At 40.8% G+C, this 16,925-nt stretch overlaps 1 protein-coding gene across 2 annotated transcripts in view; it reads left to right on the plus strand.

Moving 5' to 3' along the window:
• Positions 1-10,924: 10,924 nt before the first annotated feature.
• SKI (SKI proto-oncogene) overlaps positions 10,925-16,925 on the plus strand; it is a 119,246-nt gene continuing 113,245 nt past the window's right edge. For both annotated transcript variants that reach the window (XM_062593184.1, XM_062593185.1), the window contains exon 1: positions 10,925-12,635. In XM_062593184.1, coding sequence (XP_062449168.1) covers positions 11,724-12,635 — 912 coding nt within the window. In that variant the 5' untranslated portion in view covers positions 10,925-11,723. The remainder of the gene's footprint in view (positions 12,636-16,925) is intronic.

Consider the following 16,925-nt stretch of genomic DNA (forward strand, 5'->3'; position numbering starts at 1 on the left):
GGGTGGTTTTTTTGGTCTAAGCACATGCACACATACATGCTTACAGACACACAAATTCACTCACTCACTGAGTGATACCAAGCACCACTGATCACAGTGTGAGAAAATGGCCGTGGTTTTTAGAATGGAAGTTTACTTCTCAGGTTTTAACTTGCACAAAACTAGCAAGCAGTTAGACCAAAGTGTACATTCTTTTTGTCCTGAACTGTATGTGCTAGCACCTCTCCCGTCCAGACTCACATCTCATCCATAAAACAGAAAGCTCTTGCAACAAGAAAAAGAAAGAAAATCAAGCAATTTACTTAGATTTTTTTGTTAATGTCGGAACAGATGGTAACACATCACCATGGAAGTTTTATAAAAATTTCCATCTTCTAACATTGAGTATAGGCCTTAAATTTTCCCCTGGTGAAAATGTGGAGCGTGAGTCATTAAACATGCTATGCACTATCTGCATGGAATTTTCAATTATTTTATTCAGAAAAGTCAGAAAGCAATTCTATTACACTAACTATTTCTCCCCTCCCTGACTGGGCAAATGGCCAATTCCATCATCTCAGACCGAGCACTATGAACAACGAAGGTACAGTCCAAGGAGGGGATGTAATGCACAGACATTGGGAAACACATTGTTCCGCCGTCCAAAGAGCAGGAGTCAATTTCTAAAGGCTAAACAATTGTCAAAAAAAGTGGCTTGAGTTATGAGTCCTCCAGTCCAATATGAATTCATTAATTGAAAAGTTATGGCCTAGTTATACAAGCGAGTGCTAACAGTGCCTACAGAATGTTCAGCACCTACTGCATCTTGGCCCTAAGTTATCATTTTGGAGATAGAGGGCAAAAACTTAATCTTTGTTTGGACTCCATGTGGTATTTGGCACTGACTGCTGTGGGAGCAAATAAGGCCCAGAGACAGTGACTGCAGTTTTCTGCAGCTCTGTTGATTGGACTGTGAAGAGCTACAGAGGTTCAGTCTCTTTACTCTATAGTGCAGTTCATATTAGTGAAGCTATAGAACTTTGCTGGGAGGGATATAAAAGCATTTTTTCATTGAAGTTTCAAGGCATTTGGAATATCTTTTGGTTCTCTCCAGGGCCCTGACTGCAACTGCCAACTCCTTAGTATGTAGCATCTTCCTGAGAAGTATAATGCTCTTGAGTTGTGCCAGTCCATTCTTTCCTGCACTGGTCTTTGTAACATGTGTAGATCAGAATTACCATTGAGAAATCAGATCAAGCAGCTTGGAATTGCCTTTGCAACATCTGAAGGTGGTATCTATGCCTAGCTTAAAGAGGTGAAAGAAGTATGAAATGTTTTGCCTCAGTTAGTTATATTAGTGAGTGAATTAGAAACGCAGAAAGGTAGGTGGATGCATGGATGAATAGATATATAATCTTCTAAGGCTTCTATGATTCAGGGACAGTTTAGTGAATTATTTTCAGCCTGTGCAATACTGAATGACACCTAGAAGAGGGGTGAATGATATCTTGTCGGATGGCAAGAATAATATAAAACACAATTTCCCCTGAAGAAATAGCTCACATACCTTATATAATGCATGAGCTCATTTTCCCTGCATTTGCCAGAAACAATAAAAGTTAGAAAATGTCCCAATAATTAAAATAAAGTGTTACCCAGATTTATGGTGAGAAATGTGAAATGTCAGGCAATTGAGTGCAGCTCCACACTCACAAATAAGCTTCACATTCATTAGAACAGGTTGCATTCATTACCAAGAGCAGTGTGGGTCCAGTGCAAGTCCCAGAAGGCAATGAATAGTTTCTCCTGCTCAGAGAGAGAAAGCAGAGGGGAAGGAAAGGTGCCAGCTGGCATAGTAGCTGATGCATCTTGGGTTGTAGCAGTAATGCTGCAGTATGCACAGTACAGACGTGGTCATTGCTTCAAGATGGGTTTTGGATTACACAGCAGACAGTAGGAAGAAGGGAGGGAATGTCATTCTCAGGCCTGCCACATGCACGAAAGAAATATAGTAGAAACCTCTGAAAAGGAAGAGATGAAAGAGAGGAATCTAAGGAAGGTCAGCTTTTCCTGATACCCCACCTCTCACAATCGTTGCTTTTTAATTATACAAATACTATACATACAAGCTCATGGATATGAGTTCATATCTTGCTAAAATAACCTCAAACAGTAATTATTCCAGAGATTTTTCTTTTCTTTTTTTTCTTTTTTTTTTTTTTTGGCCAGAGGGCCACACAAGACAAGAGAAGTGGGTCTGGTCTACATGAGTACTATACATTTAGACATAGGAAGTATTTAAAGTATATATTAAAGTATATATAGAAGTAGGACTGTTGGGAATAAACTCGCAGAACTTCTACTGTGTAAGCTCATTTAAGCAGTACCCTTGCAAGTCATGCTCAAATATTACAATTGCCTTTCTGCTCTATGTAGCTAGAAGGAGGTAGGCTTGCTTCATGCAAATTGACACATGCCAGTTGTAGAGCCCAACTCTATTCAGTTTTTACTCACCAGAGCAGCTGAAGCAGATCAAATCAGTATTCCCACAGCTTTTCTGTGTGATAGAGTGTGTGTAGGAGAGCAAGGGAGAGGAATTAACCTCCTTTGTTTTGGTGAAGCTCAAAACTGAGGTTTTGCTAATCAGTAATTCCTGTAGTGCAAGACTGGCACACACATTTCTTTTGATTTACTGATTGCCTTGGGATAGACTAGATGGCTATAAACCCTGAGGCAGGGGAGGTACTCCACATAACTGTTAGGTTTAACTTTGTCTCAAGTGTGTTGATTTTTCTTCCATGAAATGGTGATAGTGACTATTTGGTAACAGCCCGTGTAAGAACTTTTCTAGGAGGAAATATGGAGTGTGGACAGCAACAGTTTAATTGCTCTTTTTACCAGGACAAGGCTTTGGCTTAGTGTTTTTATCCCTTTCTCTGCTGAATGTGCATTCTGTGCTGTGTTTGCTTATTGCTGGGTATGCTGAGAGATGAAAGATGCTGCGTTAATGTAAGTGACAAAAAGTCAGTGCTACCCAGTGATCTAGCAGGGCTATTCTGTAAGCTTATTTGGGAATCACAAGGGTTCCAGCTTGTACTCCCCTCTGACTTTTTTTTTTTTTTTTTTTTTTTTTTTTTCCTAATGAGGTGTTTGGTGGCATCTGTGAGGGCATGTGAGGGCATGTATGCACAGACTGTGGGGGCAGGGGAGCAGCCCTGGGCAACACACCAGAAAATTTTTTGGGAAAAAATCCTAAAAGATGGAGAGTTCTTGTGTGTGCTTTTAACAACCTGTTGCAGATGAGTGAGGAGTAATGTAAAGATAGTCACTCATTCCCGACACAACCCCTCACTTCTATATTAAATAGGATCCCTGTGACTTCTTCCAATAAAAATGTAAATTTCAGGTGTGAGAGCAAGTCATATTTTGAGCAGATCATCCATTCATTGCGTGCATAAGCTCTGTACATATGCCCATTAGTCAGACTTCATGAAGATTTAAGCCAGTTCTTCAGTTCAGTAGAGCTAGACAGCTTTTATTCTGAATAGGCTACTGAACTCTGTTAGCATGGTAGCTGCTATTCTGGCCAACACTAGAGACTTCTGGAGCAAAAAGCATCAGTTGTTGTAACCTCAGCCAAATTCTTATATTAAGTGATTATCCTCTGAGAATCAGACCAGAGAAGGATACGTGACTTATATTGATCAAGAGGTTCTGTGCTTTGCAAAGATGTAAAAGATATGGAATGAACTGGGCTAGGAAGCTGGGCTGGACAGGGACCAAGAATTATGAATTGGGTGAGGAAAATAATGGAGGCAACTTCTGAATCCATGGGATTCTCTGCTTTGTTTTGTCAGAATGCACTAGGTGAACATGGTAAAATGTAAACAGTGAGTTGAACCAAGACCAGAAATTACAGCATCACTAGCTGCCATCACTGAAGAGATCAGGTAATTGAGGAAAAGCAAGAGCCTGGAGGGGAGCAGCATTTGAGATGGAGATTGTTTTATCATGTATGCCCAGGTCATAGATGCTGAAAGGGAAGAAGATGAGATCTCTTCTGTTTTCCATATGCCTGTTTTGTGCCTATGCCATAATGTATGTTTCTACTATTCCCGAATTCTGTCATAGTGATTTTTCTTCAATTTATTCTTTGATCTTGAGTTTTTCTTATGCTATACAAGATCATCTGTGATACAGTCAAACTCTCTGTGCCTTCCACAACTGAGGAGGTCAGCCTCGTTGCTCCCTAGCCTTTGTGGCTCAAAATGTACAACCTGAGACATCTTCTTCCAACTTGGATGTTTTAATTGAAACCACATAGCAAGGCTGAAGTGGGAACAACCTATCAGAGGGGACCTCTGCCTTTCTCTCCTCCAAGCTTGCTTTGTTAGTATCTCAGTCTTCCCTTGATTTACACCCTATCAGACATTCAAGCTACTGAGCAGCTGGAGGTAGAGATGCTTTATGATCATGATCTTGCTCTGTGCACTAGATTATCCTTTTAAGATACTCAACTTCAAAATTTGGCACGAATATGTGAATAATAGAGCCTAGCTATCTTTAACTCTTACTATGTTGTAGCACTGTTATTTGAGATGTACAGTTACAAATCACATCTTTTAAGTCACATCTTCAGGATCACTGAGAGTTGTGATTGCATGTCCTGTTTGAAAAAAAAGACCATTTATTTGGGTGTTTAATGTTAAGAGCTTATGGTTAGTATTTCTTGCCATGAGATCTTTTTGTTATTAAAAATTTAAGAATTTGAATGGAAATATTTTCAGGCATGTTTAAGGTGAAAAAAAAACAACTTAAGCTTCACAGAAAATTTACTGCATTTCTTGCGCTTTTCAAAAGCTCGTAGCATTAGCCCTGAGGCAGTAGGTAGGCCTCAGAAGGTGATACTTAGTATAAACATACAGTAACTGTTTAACCTACTTACACAAGTGGATACTGGTAGTTTATAGCATCTGTGATTTCTCCCCAGTCACTGTTCGTGTTTTACAAGAAAATGAGAGGTTGAGTCCAATGAATGATAAAGAAACAGGGTGTCTGTTTCTTCAGCCAATGGTGGAAAGGGATGGAGAGTAGGGAAGAGCAAGGTGAAATTAAGATTGTTGTGTACCACCAGGCAAGCAAGAGAAACTCCACCTACTTGTTTTTGCAGCTATTTGAATCAGCCTGGAGAAGGTAACTGAAACATTAGTTGCTATTTTAACTCTTAGTGACCTCCTAAATGTCAAAGGGCTGTATGAAGAGAAAAGGACCACTAACCCTGAGCTCATTACTTTATTGATCCAAATTGCAGTGGCAGCTGACTTTCCTGTGGGTGGAAAACTGCAGTGTATTTGACAGAGGATGCCCTGGGAATATTGGAAGAGAATTCGAATTCAGTTCTAGTTGTGTTTCCCATGCACTCGTTTTGACTGTGCAGCAATAATGGAGCAGACTGAGCACTCGGAGCTGGTCAGTAGAATATGGCATAGACTGAGAGTACATATCCATAATAAAATGTCGATTTTTAGAGTAACTGGCTGCTATGATTATTACATCATTACACACTGATGGTAAAAACTAGTTTTTTGTTCTTACTGAGATGACTGATGGGAAAAACAGGCAGCTGTACTTAAAAAAAAATACATTAATCCTTTTTTTTTTTTTTTTTTTTTTTTTTTAATCTTAGTTAAGCTCTGTTCCTTAGAACTGAATGCCTCACTAAAGCATTTCTTAGGTCTTTTTTTTCCCTGCTAATCAGACTTACATTTGAAGTGAATAATACATGTGGCTTTGCTTTTAAGCAGAAAATTGTTTCTCTTTTGCCTGTACCTCCTGACAAGTAGGGTCCCTATTCAGTAGGATGGTGAAGCCGCATTGCTCTCAGTGCTTTTTTGAATAAAATAATGAGTAGGCAGACTTTGTTCGATGTACAGACTTCACTAGCCCTGGATTATGCAAAGAGCCAAAATGCTGCCTTCCCCACCGGAATGACCTCCCACTTATCCTATTGTCCAAGGTTATCTTAAAAAATCTTCACCAACTGCCAACTCATCTGATCCAGCAATTTCTGAAAGCTTTACATCTACCTATATATTCCCTCCCTGCTTGCAGTATCATAATTGCCAATTTTGTTTTTTACTACTCCCAGAATAGATCTTGCTACTACTTGCAGCACAGTAAAAGCCTAAAATGACTTTATAAATGTGCTATTAATATGTAAATCAACCCTGTAACTGGTCTGTATGAAGTGTGATGTAGACATTTTCAAGGTTGTGCAGCATTGCAAAGATCACCTAAGAAATGGTAGAACCCAGTGGGTAGTAACTATCATGGAAGACCCAGTCATCACTGAGTGCTTTTACCTGAAAGCAATTGTGCAAATAGTTGATTTTTCCTTTTTTTTTTTTTTTTTTTTTTTTTTTTTTAAGAGAGAGAGAGAGGTCTTGTGCATGAATCAATTGCTGACCTTCTTAAACTGAATGAATTTTTTGTTTGATTCTTAAGTATGACTGATTTATGAAACATTTTTAGATTTTTTAAAATTTGCTTATTTCAGTACATTTCTAAGAGAAATATATTAAAAATGATTTATTTAAAAATAATGCTTCAACATTTGTTTTGGCCAAAAAAAGTAAGAATTCAATACCAATTTGTGTAATATTTTTCTGTGAGTTGCATTTGTATGTTGATAGAAAAAATGAAATACTTGATTGAAAGAGATTGCCAGACTCCTAGATAAGTCTTTTTCAACGAAAGTTTGAAATTTTATTCTGCAGGTTCTGTATTGTTGAACATTCCCCAGATTTACTATAAAGGAAATAGTCAATGAAAATGGTCAACTTTAGCAGAGGTTCCTTAAAGGAAAGGAGAGAAGGAAATGGAAGGAATGGAATAGTATGTTCTACTCGTGTAGAAATCGTTTTGCTTCAATACCTGAATGTCACGTTTAGATGTGAATATGTACAATGCAAACATGAAGAAATTAGATGCTTGCTGCTATAATGAATTACCATCTAAATTAAGCTGTAACAGGAATTTTGATGTGTGTCACATTTGCACATTTAATTTTTTGCTTATTTTCCTTCTTCACATTCTTCACAGTACGCCCTTCCCTAATGTTTTATCAAATAGCTACAATATGAAGCACAGCCCTTGATAATCCCCTACGTCTTCCTGTCTAAGCAGACATCTTAAAGCAGAGCAGGGCGAGGGTGAATCATTTTAGAATATATTTTTTGTGTGTGTCTGTAAAAACATGCATAAGCATGTCACCCTCCACTTTGGGAGGACCTAAAGGGTGGGACATGATAGTTGTGAGAAGCTTGCAGTGCTGCAAAAGAAGGTGATGTGCGGGTGTAGGGGGAAATGAATTGCCTGTTAAATAGGGAAAATGGAGTCTGCTTTTTGTTCAGGGCCTTTGGAATCTGTGGGTGGATTGGAACTGGCAGGCCGGGAGCAAACACCCACCCACCACAGGGCTGTGTGGTTCAGAAGTTTACAAGAGTGTTTGTGTTCCAGGAGCTGTTGGCCTTGAAGCCAGTGGGGAGGGGGAGGAGAAGAGGGAGAGAATGAGAAAAACACTGTGGTGTTAGGGCCCTTCCTCTGAGATATTTTTTCCCTTCTCCTTTCTCCAGCTAGAGGGCTGTGGAACTAGAGCAAGACAAGCAGTTACTGGGGGAAAGACGAACGTAATTTTAAAATGCACTGCAGTGCACAATCCATCCTCGAGGGAGGCAGAGACTTCAGAAACTGCTGTCACCTTAATGCCTAATGAGATCACTCTTTGCTCCCCCTTCTCCCACCCTACTGCTATTTGATTCTACAAAGATAGAGACAAATGGAAGTTTTACTGTATGTTACTGTGTGAGTTGCAAGCGCCAGTCTTTCGATGCCTAGAACTGTGTGGAGAAAACTGCAAGTTGAGCTATTTGATTCTAATGCTTTGCCCATGTCTAGCACTGTTGTTCTAAGAATCTCAAAACTGGTTTCTGTCACTTCATGAATTTAGGCTCAGAAGCTGCCCCTTTGATTCACGATTTGAATATTTCAAATATAGAAACTGAGGCACAGAGAGACTAAACAACTTGCCCAAGGCAACAGGAAGTCTGTGGGAGAATCAACTCCAGATGTCCTGAGTTTTCTGCCTTAACCACAAGCCCATCCTTCCTGTTTTTTGGTAGTCCCCTCTGCTTCAGGAATTCCATGTATGAATTCCAACCATAAACAATCTGTTGCATGCTCCAGTGATCTACTTGCATAAAAGATTTTGGAAGGGAAAATGGCACTCTCTTAGAATAAGCTGAAATTATTACTGTTACTTCTAAAGGATGAGGGGGAAGGAGTGCCAAAAAACATCTTCCAGAGCTAAGAGGCTTTACATTACTAAACAAAATTCCTTCAAAGCATTAATTTCACTATTTAAAAGGATCAGGAGCTCCATACTTGATGTTGAGTACATCTGGACATTTATATCCTAATGAGTTAAAAAAATCACTGAAACTGAATTAAAATCTGTCTAGGGAATTATTCTACTGCTCATTATAATTGTATCTGAGTACATTCTATGAAAACCAGTTAAATCCCCATATCCCTAATGAGTGTCATCAAATATCTAGTACTTCTGTGTCATATTCAGAACTTTTCTAAGATGAGGGAAAACAGTGGGAAGATTTTTTTTTTTCCTAATAGAGCACACCTTTGGGCTGGAAATGATGGCATGGATGGAATGTCATGAATGTGCTTCATATTATCAATAAGTGACAAATAGTTTCAAAATAATATTATTGCAAATGATTATTAACTATACTTTTTTAGATGACCCTATTATTCAATGCAGAATACTCCTAGCCTTGCTTTCTGTTAACACGGTAACCTCTTTAGCATCAGGAATCAGTAACTAGCACACTATAGTCTTGATCGTTAGTTCCCATCTTTAGTCTTTGGTATGGTGGTGATACCTAAGAATTCCACTCATAGATCATTAAATGTATTGTGCTATGCACTGTACAAACTCGTACCCAAAGGGTAGTTCTTGCCAACAGTAGCTCTCTTCAATAAAACAATTTGGTAAAGCTTTTCTAAGCATCTTCTCTCAGTACATGAAGATACAAGTGATGAATTAGTGTGTTTGGTTCTTCCTTTCTCTGAACCACCTTTTAATACACAAAAGCTTGATATTTCTGTTGGATATGTGAAGAGGGCTTCTCTGAGGAGAAATGCTAATTCAGTTGCAAGATTAAGTCTCTTTCACAGCTCCGTAACACCTCTTTTCCTTATTCTGAATGTGATTTCAGAATATAAAAATTCAAATAAAATATTAGATTGATTTTGACTAAATCATTTCCTCTTCTTGTTTTCTACCTTATTCTTTTAAGTGGTGTTTGGAAATTCATCTATTTGCTCTACCTCTCTTTTCCTGATCTTTTTTTCTCTGAATTTATACTATAATGGTAAATACTTTCAGAAGAGACTATCCTAATGCTCAGTTTCTGCATCACTCAGCATAGAAAGATTCTGAACTAGGAATAGTGTTTTGACTGACAACTGCATTACAAATAATACTTTAACAACAATTTTATTTCTGTTAAGCTATTATCCCAGCTTTTTTTTTTTGCACACACAGTGAATTTACAGAGATTCTGAGATCACAGAAATAACCTTTTAAACTTTCTAACATATGTGTACTTAGAACTAGTTAAAAATGTTTAGAATTTCAGTTATGTAGCTCATGAAAAAAAGAGAATATAACTGCTTAGAATAATTAAATAAAAATAAAATTTCACAGAATTGAGCAGTTGTGATAAGGGCACGCATGTTAATAGTTTCATTTTAACTTCTCCAAACTGTTCAAGGTTGAAAAGGGGATCAGTAACAGGAGACTTTTAAAGCCTCAATTCTGGGGGGGGGGGGGGGGGGAATTAAATATATATATATAAAAAAGTGCAAATTGCTCAGTAGAGGGTGCTCTTCTCTCTGGGTCTGTACAGAGCACACCCAGGCGCTGCGTCTCAGACGGGATGTAAAAAGAAGTCCTTATTAGCCGTGGTCCTTAAAGATTCTGTGACGTGCTTTGTTGAAATAGGGATATCGAGTTGCTCAAATTTGTGACAAATGATTTTTTTCGATCCTGAAGTCGCGATACCATTTCAGTGGGAGTTTTGGTAGTTCATTTTCTCTATTCTTATATTACAGTTGTGCCTTCCCTGTGTTACACATACATGGAGTTTGCGTGTTTGCATTAGACAAATATATATGTGTGCTAGGCATATGAAATTTATGTATTTTGCTGTTTATTCTATGAAGTATTTTTTAAAATATTGAGTGCATGCGTATGCAATATTGTGTAAATTTGGTGCATGACTTGTCATGTTTTGCATTTGAGGCTGCGCTATCCGTGTATACTGTTTCGTATCACAAGCTGTGTTTGTAGAGCTGGCAGAGAGCATTGTGTTTGCACGTGTGCGATTTCTGCTAATACAAAGGAGTGCATGCTCAAAGTTACATGTTGTGAGCAGGTTTTGCAAGTACAGCTTTTATGTGGTGCTCTTGCACTTGTGTGGGTGCGAGTGTGAGGCGCAGGCACCTCTGTTTGTTCCCTTTCTTTAACTATCGTTCAGAAATAAAACCGTGCGGAGGAAAAAGCCCTCGCCCTCCCGCCCCTCGGTCGCAGCGCGCGGGTCTGTGAACCCAGCACTTTACTCTCTCGCCGGCGCGGCCGCCTGGGGCCTTTCCGAGCGCCTGCCTTTGCAGGAGCTGCGAGAAGAGCGAGAGGGGGGAGGCGGCCGCTGTTCCTGGAAGAGCCCAGCCTGGGGAGTTGGTCACATTCTTGGCTGTGATTCAATGACTGAGGCAGACACCAACAAACAGAGCGGGGGGAAGGAGGGGGAGGAGGGCGGGAGGCTGAGCCAGCCCGCATTAGCTCAGCTTTCAGGCACTCTCAGTCTCTGCTGGAAAGAGGAGCTGGGAGGATGCGCGCTCTGTTACCGCGGCTCCCCACGGCACGCTGAAAAGACCGAGAGAAAGGAAGAAAGGAAATCCGAGCGACGAAGAGTCCTCCCAGACCGAGCTAAGGGACCACGAGAGAGAAGGGAGCCTGCTTATCTGTCCGTCTGCGGTCCTCTCGCCGTTTTGGAAGTGCCAGGGATTTGGGCCTTTTAATTTTATTCTGCGTTGTTCTCCTCCACAGACGAAGCTTTCTTCCTCCTTCTGGTTTTTACTTTCCTCCCCCGCTCCTTCCTTTTGGTGGATATGGACAGAAGGGAGTTTACTGCAGAGAAGCAGCAGCCGCCAGAGCATATTTGAGCCCCTGGTGCTCGGAGCGTGGCATAGACTTCTTGTATTTTTGTGGGTGGCGTGTGTGTGCGTGTGTCTGTCTGCGTGTCGGAGGTGTGGGAGGCGGGATTGGTTTGCCCGGGGGCTTGGTTGAGGGGGTGAGTGCTCGGATGAAGACCTCTTTTGGCGTGACTCTTTGCTCCATCGGGGCATCTTTGGAGACTTGGAGGTTTTGAAAGTGTAACGAAGCAAGAGAAAAAAAGGAGGAGGAGAGAAACACATACAAAAAGGATTTATTTCCTTTTCGTTAGTGGATTGTTAAACGTGAGTGGGAAGGAGAAAAAAACGAGTGTGGGTTGCTCTATTTTTTTTAATAATTCTTTCTTAAAAGAAAAATCTTTAAGTGGATTTTTTTACCAGGGTGGAAAATAATTGAGGGGTTTGTTGTTTGTTCTGGGAATAGAAACTAAAAAATGGAGACTGTAAGTAGAAGCAGCTTCCAGCCTCATCCAGGACTGCAGAAGACCTTGGAACAGTTTCATCTGAGCTCTATGAGCTCCCTGGGTGGCCCTGCTGCTTTCTCAGCACGATGGGCACAGGAGATGTACAAGAAGGACAATGGCAAAGACCCAACAGAACCTGTATTACATCTGCCTCCTATCCAGCCTCCTCCAGTAATGCCTGGACCCTTCTTCATGCCCTCGGACAGATCCACAGAGAGGTGCGAGACCATCCTGGAAGGGGAAACCATCTCTTGCTTCGTGGTGGGCGGAGAAAAGCGGCTTTGCTTGCCCCAGATCCTGAACTCGGTGCTCAGGGACTTCTCCCTGCAGCAGATCAATTCGGTGTGTGATGAGCTACATATTTACTGCTCGAGATGCACCGCTGACCAGCTGGAGATCCTCAAAGTCATGGGCATCCTGCCCTTCTCTGCTCCCTCCTGTGGGCTCATTACCAAAACTGATGCTGAGAGGCTTTGTAATGCCTTGCTTTACGGTGGCACCTATCCTCCCCACTGCAAGAAGGAATTTTCCAGCACGATTGAGCTGGAGCTCACAGAGAAGAGCTTCAAGGTGTATCACGAGTGCTTTGGGAAGTGTAAGGGGCTCTTGGTACCAGAGCTTTACAGTAACCCGAGTGCAGCCTGCATTCAGTGCTTGGACTGCAGGCTTATGTACCCACCTCATAAATTTGTGGTCCACTCTCACAAATCCCTGGAAAACAGGACTTGCCACTGGGGCTTTGACTCAGCGAACTGGAGGTCCTATATCCTCCTCAGCCAGGATTACACTGGGAAAGAGGAGAAAACTAGGCTGGGCCAGCTCTTAGATGAAATGAAAGAAAAATTTGACTATAACAACAAATACAAGAGAAAAGCCCCCAGGGTAAGTAATGTCTTTAATTCTTCTTTAAAGTGAGGGGGGGGGGGAGAAAGAGAAAGGGGAATTTTCTATAATTTAGGTGACATCCATTGATATACCCATGTGTTACCAAGTACTTTGCATTTTAAAGTCACTTAGCAATCTAACCATGCTATTAATTCTCAACACACATGTTTCAGTGTAGATGACCAGTGTTTGAGATGTCGCTTTTTTATGAATTTATTTTTTTTATGTTCTGAATACAATAGTTGTAGTTTAATTAAGTTACATTTATAGGTGTGTTTGCATATCAGTGTACATGGAACTTCATCTTTGAATCTCATCATATTGCCACAGACTCTAGCAGGATGTATATGACATTGGAACTTAGGAGCTTGAATTAGGAGTCGAAACAAGAAAGACAAAAGAGGAAAAGTAACATTGTTCCAATTGGAGGCAAAGGCTAAATTATCTAAATGCATGTATTGTAATTAAATGTGGCTGCTAAGAAAAATCCTAACAGTAATGCAGGTTACTGATTTTCAGGTTAAGAGGTATGGGAATAGAGAAGTCTGTGGTTTCTGAATATCCCGGTGGAGTCTGAATCTCACCACCAGACTGGCTTTTCTGTGTTGGATTATGTGTATGTTCAGTAAATGAATATAGGGCCAGCTGCAACGGCATCTTTAGGGTATGCCATGCAGTGTTGAGTCTGCCTATCCAGACAGCACATTTATTTTAGGTGGGCCTCCCCCCTCCCAGTCTGGGCTGCCTTTAGATCCCAGAATCACTTGTCTAGTATGTGGGTGGGAGGCCGCCTTGGTATCTAGCACCAGTCGTGATCAACGGGCAGCAAGGAATGCCACAGGGCCTTGAGAACTTGCTTGCAGACACCAGGATGTCTGGCTAGCCGGCAGTAATGCAGTTGGCTGTGGGATGAGCAGTTCACCTCCTGCCCGCGTTCTCCTCCTTCCTTCCCAAAGGGTAAAAGCCAACAAGAAAAGTCGAATTAACTCTTGCCTACTGAGCTTTACACTGCTGATTTGTTGTATGCATTTTGTCTCATCTGTCGCAGATTTTGGGAACTTTTAATGGGTTTTAAGTGTCTGGAGTGGAAGGGTAGTGACACTAGCCCCAAGGAGAAGCAACATTCAAAGCCCATTGGGAATGTTTAGTAAAACTCTTAATTAACTTCCCAAATATCCGTTTAAACATGCAGATGCACACTCAGACTCATATATAACTTTTACTTAAGAAATAGCAAAGCTTAGTAAATGCCTTCCACACGGAATGCTTTGATTGGCTTCCACGTCTTTTTGATCAGTAAATGGAGTCTCACTCTCTCAAGTTCCTGTTCCTCTCCTGGTCTTCTGTTTAGCCCCTGTTCCGATCCTGCCCTTACCCCTCCTTTTCTTCCAGCTTGAGTGTCAGAACCACTGTGACAAGGCTGGGCTGTAATGAGCCACATTATCTCCATGGTTGGAGGTGGATGTGTTTTTAATGGCTTGTCTATTCTCTGTCAGTCATGTGCCAAGAGGGAATGGTGGGATAGACAAATGAATGCCAGTGAGAGGAGAGTGCAGTTCTGAAAGCAGAGATATTTTTGAGACTGGAAAATGAATTTGATATGGCATGCTTTGTCTGAGAAGCAGAATTAAGAAATTCCACTTTCTTGCTCCCTGAAAGGTAATGTGTCTCCAACTTGGTCATTTCCACAGTTTAAAATTAAAATGAATGTTACTAGAGGTGTACATCCTTCCCTTAAAATGCTTTTATGGCACTGTACTCTGTACAACTTATCCAGTACACCAGGAGAGATTGCACGTGGAGAACAAGATAGGGACTATAACTGCATAAAGAAAGACTACTACATTTTAGCATTGCTTGTCTTCTTTGTGTCTATTTAATGGGTCTGAGCTCAGAGCATGGCAAGTACTTTTCCTCCGCCCTCCAAAATCTGCATACATCACAATGCTTCTTGCAGAGGGATTTTGAGATACCTTTAGTGGACACCACAATTATATAAAAAAATAATAATTATTTATTTTTCAGGAAACTTAGCAAAAATCTGTCATAAGAAAATGTTAGAAGTCTCCTGCATAGGTTCTTTTGAGAGGTGGCAAGGAGTTTGTTGAGGGAAGACTAGGATGGTAAGTGTGTGTTTTGATGATAGGGTAGAGAAAGCAGAACACTTCATCATAGATCCTGTGCAAAATTGGGCTTAAGTTTCAAGGCTTTTGACCTGTTTTCAGGGCTCTTCTATAAAAATGGTGCAGCCTTGAAGAGACTTTGTGAGCATTTACCTGGCATAGCTGGCTGAGTTTTGAACGCTTCCATTTTCTGTAGCCTTTTCTATTGCGCCTAACCAATAGATATTATATGCTAAGGTCATTTGTGCCGTAGCAGTGTTTGCAGATAATTACGAAGAGATTTAATCTGGCTCTAGAGTTGGTAGACTGTGGCCAGGGGCAAATAACACTGGAGTAAAGTTTAGATCGCCTAGTGAGGAAATGAAAGGATGATCCTGCGTCTGCTTCTGTGTGTTTGTGTTAATCATTGTCAGTCTGTGTGGTTTTTGTGTGTCTGAGCTCTGTCTGTCTCTGGATGAAAGAGTGAAGTGTATATGTCTTTGTGGTGGTCTTCTTTTTTGATGTATATCTCTGCATTGCTTTGTTTTATCTTATGTAGAGGTGTTTGTGTGTGTTGTATGCCTTAATTTGCTGTGTCAGATATTGTGCCTTCTACTCTCAACAGTATTTTTTTCGTTTTTCCTGATTTATGTATGTATGTCTGCACATGCACACACACGCACACCATTTTGTGTGGTGTGTTTTCCCTGCGGCTCTGTTAGTATGTTGGTAGTAGTGGGATGTGTGTGACTGTTGTGGCTGTATAAGAAGCAGTGGGTATAAGAAGCAGCTGGCCTTTTTGTGGGTCTTTATGAGGTTTATGTAATGAGGTTTGTAGACTTCTGCCAGCACAGCTCTGCCTTTTAAAGGTTTGACTTCTGAATGGAGGAGGTGAGCTGGCAGTTGCCCCCGTTGTAGATTCAGATTCCTGGCAAAACTGCTCTTTTTCTTTTTCTTTTTCTTTTTCTTTTTCTTTTTCTTTTTCTTTTTCTTTTTCTTTTTCTTTTTCTTTTTCTTTTTCTTTTTCTTTTTCTTTTTCTTGCTCTGGGTGGTTTTAAAGCATTGCTGCAAGGTGTAGCTTTGTTTACAGAATTGCATTCCCACCACATATTCCTATATGCATCAGGCACCATTATGCCTGTATACTGACATAGCTTCTCTGTCAGTTTGGTTGTTTGAACTAGGTGTGCATTGTCTGGTCTTGTCACTCACAGACAAAGCTTCCATCTAGATCTGTAGCTTCCATGAAGTCAGCAGAGAGTCTTAACCAAAAGCTGGAGAGTTGCGACCTCACCAGACCAGGAGGCAGAGGACCCATAGATCCCTCAGCCACTTCTGTTACCTTCTTAAATTTTTGTTTTTTATATCCTCCCTTTTTCTCCTTGGATGAATGACTGACCTCCCATAAGTTGTGTCATTTTCTTGCTACTTCCCAAAGCTTCCCTCTTTTCTTGAGACGTATAACAACTTCTGTGTTTGGGTTGTATCCCTGACTGGGTTTTCTACCTTCTCACATGCTTTTACAATTTTTTTTTCTGTTTTGTTTTCTGTATGGTCTTTTCAGAGTCTCCATTCACAAATACTGGTTTTACTTGAGTGGGTGTCCCGTTTCCCAACCATCATTTCCCTCTCACTTCATCTACCATTACTGGCATGGAGCACAATTCGAATCTGTCATATTTCTAGAGATTTAAAATGTGAATAACCTGACAGGGCAACAAAACAGAGTCCTCAAAATCCAGTATCAATGCCACGGCCTTTTTCTTGAGCTGAACAGCTGGCACATGTTGAATCTTTGCTTACTGGTGTAGATACGACCTTGGTGCGCCTAACACTCTTTTCCTGTTTCGGAGTGCTCTCTGCTTTCTACAGATCAGTATGCCTCCACTGTAACTGAATTCATAAAGGAGGCATTAAGGCTTTGTTGGTTGCTATTTGCAGTAAAGCAGGGTGGGTTCCGTTCGGATCATTTTTAAACTCTTTCCTCCCTCTTTTTTTTTATTAATATTGAACTGAGCAAAATCTGACAGTGCTTTCATATTTCCTGCCTGTGTGTCAGACATCTATATTTCAAGCAAAACTGTATGTGGTCAGATACTGAAAGAATAGGAGGGCCTTCCATGCATACATGTGAGCACACCCACACGTGCTGCCACTGCAGTGTTCCCACGGTTCAAGTCTCAGC

Source organism: Rhea pennata, chromosome 22 (assembly GCF_028389875.1).
Source record: "Rhea pennata isolate bPtePen1 chromosome 22, bPtePen1.pri, whole genome shotgun sequence".
In the NCBI taxonomy this organism is placed as follows: Eukaryota; Metazoa; Chordata; class Aves; order Rheiformes; family Rheidae; genus Rhea; species Rhea pennata.